Source organism: Bos indicus, chromosome 1, assembly GCF_029378745.1.
Source record: "Bos indicus isolate NIAB-ARS_2022 breed Sahiwal x Tharparkar chromosome 1, NIAB-ARS_B.indTharparkar_mat_pri_1.0, whole genome shotgun sequence".
NCBI lineage: Eukaryota > Metazoa > Chordata > Mammalia > Artiodactyla > Bovidae > Bos > Bos indicus.
In genome coordinates this window covers 5647380-5655002 of record NC_091760.1, presented here as the reverse complement: position 1 = coordinate 5655002, position 7623 = coordinate 5647380, and the positions used below count along the sequence as shown (strand labels likewise).

Sequence of the window (7623 nt, the reverse complement as noted above, 5' to 3'; positions counted from 1 at the left end):
GCATGGAAGAAGAAAATACAAGAAGGAACACATGCAGCATACTGTCTCCACGCCTGTAAGTCTTCACTCTTTTCGGGAATGGAGTTCATTTTGAATTATCAGATAGTGATCAGATTCTTAGGATTTGAGGAGAGTCGGACAAGGCAGGGGTAAGGAATGCAGAAAGGGTAGTGATTCAGGAAAGGAGACAGGAATATTCCTTTTCCTGTGGTCAGAAGCAGGTATTTTGGAAAACTGAGAGAGAAAAGGAGGCAAAATTGTCTGACATTCCCCAACAAGCTTGTTTTGTAAGGTATCTGTTAAATGAGAGGAGATTTTGAAAATGATCAGCTTTGGGTCACACGATTCTACTAAGACAGTTTGTCAGCAGAACAAATTAAAGTGAAGCTCTTAAAATGAAACAGGAGTCTCTCAAATAATGAGCTATTTTAAGCAAACTTTAGTGATTGTCAGCGGTGACGTGACTGGCTCATAATGTTGCTTCCATATTTGTTGTCTATGTCAGGGAATGAATGGTATGCTCTGCCAGTTACTGACAGTATATAAAGGTCCATGGGGAGGAGACACACACACACTTCAGGAACAGCCTCTTGCAGTCCACCTGAATCCTCTTGCCTTGACACCATGTGTTGTAACTACTACGGCAACTCCTGTGGCTATGGCTGTGGAAAGAGCTATAGCTGTGGGTTCAGCCCCTATTATGGCTGTGGATATGGAAGTAGATATGGCTGTGGATACGGCTGTGGATATGGCTGTGGATATGGGACAGGATATGGCTGTGGATTTAGCCCCTATTATGGCTGTGGTTATGGAACCAGATATGGCTGTGGATATGGCTCTGGCTATGGCAGCTACTGGCCAGTTTGCTACAGGAGATGTTATTCTTGCTGCTAGAACATCACCATCTTAGCCTTGTATGCTTTGAAAAGAGGAATCTAAAGATAATACTGCTTCGAGAATCTGTAACCCATGATTTGTGCTTGCAAGAAATTGTATACATGACAGAAGTTTTGACCTCCAACTACCCATTTTTAGATTGACGTCCTTGAGGTCTGAAGATCAATGGTGATATCATCTGACTCTTCAAAATTTAGCCTTTACTCCTTAATCCCTGAGTCTCTGTTATGACTGTGTTAATGATCCTAACATTCTAAAGCTTGGATAACCCCTTATCCTCAATAAAAATGGCTCATTGCTTCTAACAAATCTCTGTGTACTGCTTATGAATTAGTCTTTCGTGAGGTGCTATGGTCTTTTTCAAAGACTGGGCTAAGAGGTTGCTTGAACCTTGAGTTCTTTGATATAATACAAGCATTTCTTCTTGTATTTGCACCAAAAATAATACCTTCTCCAAGTATTTCTTGTATCTCACATGCTCAGGCACTCACATACACAAGCACAAATCTCACAGTATTTCAGAACCATGCTGAACCATGCAAATCTCACTGTGTCAAGAATGGAGCTGGAGGAGACAGTGGAGGAGGAATGACACACATTCAGGTGGTCATGACAAACTCCAGGTGCAGGAGAGACAATCTGATTTCCTGCAGGAGTAATGGAATAGAAGAGATGCTTCCCAGAAGCAATGAGAAATTGGAAGCAGAGTTGGGTGTTAGGCACTTGAAAATAAAGAACTAAGGAATGTATATTTTTTGCAGTCAAAGATGGAGAAGCTCTATACAGTCAGCAAAAACAAGACCAGGACCTGACTGTGGCAGATCATGAACTCCTTATTGCCAAATTCAAACTTCAATTGAAGAAAGTGTGGAAAACCACTAAACCATTCAGGTATGACCTAAATCAAATCCCTTACAAATATACAGTGAAAGTGAGAAATAGATTTAAAGGACTAGATCTGATGGACAGAGTGCCTGATGAACTATGAATGGACTTAGTGACATTGTACATGAGAAAGGAATCCAGACCATCCCCAAGAAATAGAAATGCAAAAAAGTAAAATGGCTGTCTGAGGAGGCCTTACAAATAGCTGTGAAAACAAGAGAAGCAAAAGGCAAAGGAGAAAAGGAAAGATATACACATTTGAATGCAGAGTTCCAAAGAATAGCAAGGAGAGATAAGAAAGCCTTCTTCAGTGATCAACTCAAAAAATAGAGGAAAACAATAGAATGGGAAAGACTAGACATCTATTCAAGAAAATTAGAATATTTCATGCAATTTGGGCTCAATAAAGGACAGAAATGGTATGGACCTAACAAAAGCAGATGATATTAAGAAGAGGTGGCAAGAATACACAGAAGAACTGACAAAAAAGATCTACATGACCCAGATAATCAGGATGGTGTGATCACTCACCTAGAGCCAGACATCCTGGAATGTGAAGTCAAGTGGGCTTTAGGAAGCATCGCTATGCACAAAGCCAGTGGAGGTAATGGAATTCCAGTTGAGCTAGTTCAAATCCTGAAAGATGATGCTGTGAAAGTGTTTCACTCAATATTCCAGCAAATTTGGAAAACTCAGTAGTGGCCACAGAACTGCAAAATGTCAGTTTTCATTGCAATCCAAAAGGCAATGCCAAAGAATGTTCAAACTACTGCACAACTGCATTCATCTCACGTTTAATAAAGTAATACTCAAAATTCTCCAAGCCAGTTTTCAGCAATATGCAAACCGTGAACTTTCAGATGTTCAAGCTGGATTTAGAAAAGGCAGAGGAACCAGAGATCCAATTGCCAACATCCACTGGATCCTCGAAAAAGCAAGAGAGTTCCAGAAAAAAATCTACTTCTGCTTTATTGACTATGCCAAATCCTTTGACTGTGGGTCACAATAAACTGTGGACAATTCTGAAAGAGAAGGGAATACCAGACCACCTGACCTGCCTCTTGAGAAACTTATATGCAGGTCAGGAAGCAACAGTTAGAACTATATATGAAATAACAGACTGGTTCCAAATAGGAAGATGAGTACGTCAAGGCTGTATATTGTCACCCTGCTTATTTGACTTATATGTAGAGTACATCATGAGAAACACTGGGCTGGAAGAAGCACAAGCTGGAATCAAGATTACCGGGAGGAATATCAATAACCTCTGATATGCAGATGACACCACCCTTATGGCAGAACGTGAAGAAGAACTAAAGAGCTTTTAGATGAAAGTGAAAGAGGAGAGTGAAAAAGTTGGCTTAAAGCTCAACATTCAGAAAACTAAGACCAGGCATCCAGTCTCGTCACTTCATGACAAATAGATGGGGAAACAGTAGAAACAGTGGCAGAATTTGGGGGGGGGGGGAGCTCCAAAATCACTGCAGATGGTGATTGCAGCCATGAAATTATAAGACGCTTATTTCTTGGAAGAAAGTTATGACCAACCTAGACAGAATATTAAAAAGGAGACACAGTACTTTGCCAACAAAAGTCTGTCTCATCAAGGCTATGGTTTTTCCAGTGGTCATGTATGGATGTGAGAGTTGGACTGTGAAGAAAGCTGAGCGCAGAAGAATTGATGCTTTGGAACTGTGGTGTTGGAGAAGACTCTTGAGAGTCCCTTGGACTGCAAGGAGATCCAACCAGTCCATCCTAAAGGAGATCAGTCCTGGATATTCACTTGAAGGACTGATTTTGAAGCTGAAACGCCAATACTTTAGCCACCTGATGTGAAGAGCTGACTCATTTGAAAAGACCCTGATGCTGAGAAAATTGAGGGAAGGAGGAGAAGAGGATGGCAGAGGATGAGATGATTGGATGGCATCACCAACTCAATGGACATGAGTTTGGGTAAGTTCCAGGAATTGGTGATGGACAGGGAGTCCTGGCGTTGAAGAGGCCTGGTTCATGGGGTTGTAAAGAGTTGGAAACAACTGAATGACTGAACTGAACTGAACCAAACAAGTTCATCTCTATTGCATGTTGTAAAATGTCTTTTTACACATTATCTCAATTAATTTTCACATCCTCTTAAAATAAATAGAGTGGGTCTTGACAAACAAGTGTTGGGAGAAAGAAGCTGAGGCTCAGAGTGATTAAGTCACTATCTTGAAATCACACAGCAACTGAGTGTCAGAGCCAAGTTTTCATAGTCTTCTGCTAGTGAGCTCACTGCCATATGCTCCTCCTGGCCAGGCCCTTTCCTGCTTATGGAAGCAGTATGTGCTGTGCTCTCAATATCTGAAGAGAAAAAGAAAAGTCTGAGTGTTCCTCTCTACATCTGCTTAGTGATTACACACCTCCACTGGTGGTAATAAATGCACAGAAAGACTTGTTTCCCACTCCCTTATCTGACTGGCCAGTTCCTACTCAAGCCTCATGTCTAGTGCCCCATCTTCTCAGAACTCTTTCCTGACTCTCACAGCACTAATAACCTTCCTTATTTTATAACTTTCATAACACATGGCTACAAAAACAATTACTTCATTTCTTCTTTAAATCCTACTATGTTACTCCTACATAAAATTATGAATTCACTGAGAACTAGGCTCATTGGATGGATAGAGGAGAGATTCATACATAAATACCTGTATCAGTTCAGTTCAGTTCAGTCACACAGTTGTGTCCGACTCTTTGCAACCCCAAGGAATGCAGCACGTCAGGCCTCCCTTTCCATCACCAACTCCCTGAGTTTGCCCAGATTCATATCCACTGAGTCAGTGATGCTATCCAACCAACTCATCCTCTGTCATCCCCTTCTCCTCCTGCTTTCAATTTTCCACAGAATCAGGATCTTTTCAAATGAGTCAGTTCTTCATATCAGGTAGCCAAAATATTTGAGTTTTAGGTTCAACATCAGTCCTTCCACTGAACACCCAGGACTGACCTCCTTTAGGATGGACTGGCTTTATCTCCTTGCAGTCCAAGGGACTCTCAAGAGTCTTCTCCAACACCACAGTTGAAAAGCATCAATTCTTCGGCACTCAGCTTTCTTCACAGTCCAACTCTCACATCCATACATGAGCACTGGAAAAACCATATCCTTGACTAGATGGACCTTTGTTAGCAAAGTACTGTGTCTCCTTTTTAATATGCTGTGCAGGTTGGTCATAACTTTCATTCCAAGGAGTAAGCGTCTTTTAATTTCATGGCTGCAATCACCATCTACAGTGATTTTGGAGCCCAAAAAGATAACGTCTGACACTGTTTCTACTGTTTCCCCATCTATTTGCCATGAAGTGATGAGACCGGATACCATGATCTTAGTTTTCTGAATGTTGAGCTTTAAGGCAACTTTTTCACTCTCCTCTTTCACTTTCAACAAGAGGGTCTTTAGCTCTTCTTCACTCTGCCATAAGGGTGGTGTCATCTGCATATCTGAGGTTATTGATATTTCTCCAGGCAATCTTGATTCCAGCTTGTGCTTCCTCCAGCCCAGCGTTTCTCATGATGTACTCTGCATATAAGTTAAATAAGCAGGGTGACAGCTTGCTTGTGCCTTGATCTGCCGGGAGCCGGCATATTGCACATTGAGTGCAGCACTTTCCACAGCATCATCTTTCAGGATCTGGAATAGCTCAACTGGAATTCTATCACTGCCGGGAGCCAGTGTGAGGAATTCCGCCCATGACAAAGGTCATGAGGAAGGAGGCTCGGCATACGCAAAGGCGGGATCAAGCCTCAGGAGTCCCCCTGGAAATTCTTGAGCATCTACCCCCAAAACCAGAGTCTGCCTACTTTCTGTTTTGTGCTTTCACCTACACCTCTGACTTTATGGGGGGCTGTCCCCCACTACCTCTCTCTCAAAACAGAGTTAGCTTACAGCTCCAGTTAATAATTCCTGGGTGTGACAGTGTTTAACCTACAAACTCCTTTAGAAATCCTCTAGCCTGCCTGAATAGGTTTTTCCGGCCACATGTGATTGTTCAGAGCCTCCCAACTGTGAGAGGCAGGAGATGTTCTAAACTGTCTAAACACAGATCCCTTTGAGTAGTTAAAAGATTGATTAGAAATTGTATTGGTGAAGGGTTTTTCACTTATTGGGCCAATGTTTGCTGCTAAGTCTCCATACTCCTTACCTACTGTGTCCTTGGCAGTGTATTGATTGATATAATGGGTGTATAGAAATGTAAGTAGTAGCCTCAATGTTTGTAACCTTGGACCCTTGAGTTAATTCTTTTCTTGATTGAGCCCACCTCACCTTTGCCCTATAGGAATGCAGCTTTGTCCAATGCTTTTTTGGGGGCTGGTGCCTGACTTTGGAATAATCACCTTTAGAGAAAGATAAGTTTCTTAAAATGTTAACAGGCCTCCTGGCCAGAAGATGATGTAATTCACCTGAACTTTTGCACATGATAAGTTTGAAAGCCTGGCTTTGATTAGGACCAGGAACTGCTGTCCTTGCATGACTCCACCCCTTCCCCCATTATCCTCTATGCACAACTTAAGGTATTAAAACTACTTTGGAAAATAAAGTGCGGGCCTTGTTCACCGAAACTTGGTCTCCCCATGTCGCTCTCTCTCTCAAATTCTGGCTGAGTCTCCATCTGGAGCGCGGAACCCGCCATGCTTGCTAATTATGCCTGGGCTTCTAAGATCCAACCGGGGAGGCCTCAGTGTCTCCTCTCCTTCGGGAGAACAGAAGGACACCTGCGGCCTACGTAAGTGGTGCAAACTTCTTGTCTTGAAGTTTTATTGGTCTCCCGCATAAACCAAGCTACTGAGCCTCTTTTCTCCACTGAATTTTCCTACTGAGCTATCCTCATACTATTACGCTTTATATCTTTGATAAAATATTTAAATAAATAGGTCGCCGACGCCGTCCCTGCTTCGAATACCCTGGATCAGCCAGGCTGGTCCCCGGCATTGACGTACTCCTTTTTCCTATTTGGAACCAGTCTGTTGTTCCATGTCTACAGTATGTAGAACCCAAGGATGCTACTAATACTCCAGGGCACAGACCAACATGTAATAACTAAAATAAAAATAATCGAGAATGTCAGTAGTACTGAGAATAGAAACATTACAGTGTACTTGTGTGTTTACAAACAAGTTTCTTCCAAACCTATTCTTGTTTCTCACTCGAAGCTACACATCTGAACTTTCTATTGCCAAACATGTAGGTGAAAAAAATGTGTGGCTTTTAAAAGTTTCAGTACAGTTCAGTTCAGTCGCTCAGTCATGCCCGATTCTTTGTGACCTCATGGACTGCAGCAAGCCAGGGTTCCCTGTCCATCACCAACTACCAGAGCTTCTTCAAACCCATGTCCATCGAGTCAGTGAGGCCATCCAACCATCTCATCCTCTGTTGTCCCGTTCTCCTCCTGCCTTCAGTCTTTCCCAGCATCAGGGTCTTTTCAAATGAGTCAGTTTTTAACACCAGGTAGTCAAAGTACTGGAGCTTCAGCTTCAGCAACAGTCCTTCCAATGAATATTCAGGACTGATTTCCTTTTGGATGGATTGGTTGGAATTCCTTGCAGTCCAAGGGACTCTCAAGACTCTTTTTTTGAATAACACAGTTCAAAAGCATCAATTCTTTGGCATTCAGTTCTTTTTATAATCCAACACTCACATCTGTACATGACTACTGGAAAAACCATAGCTTTGACTAGATGGACCCTTCTCAGCTAAGTCATGTCTCTTCTTTGTAATATGCTGTCTAGGTTGGTCACAGCTTTTCTTCCAGTGAGCAAGCATCTTTTTCTTTCATGGCTGCAATCACCATCTGCAGTAATTTT

At 42.2% G+C, this 7623-nt stretch overlaps 1 protein-coding gene across 1 annotated transcript; it reads left to right on the top strand.

The window, feature by feature from the left end:
• The first annotated feature begins 587 nt into the window (after positions 1-587).
• LOC139177643 (keratin-associated protein 21-1-like) lies at positions 588-1185 on the top strand. Its single transcript, XM_070774129.1, has one exon. The coding sequence runs from the start codon at positions 625-627 to the stop codon at positions 892-894; it is 270 nt and encodes an 89-aa protein (XP_070630230.1). The 5' UTR covers positions 588-624; the 3' UTR covers positions 895-1185.
• Positions 1186-7623: the final 6438 nt, after the last annotated feature.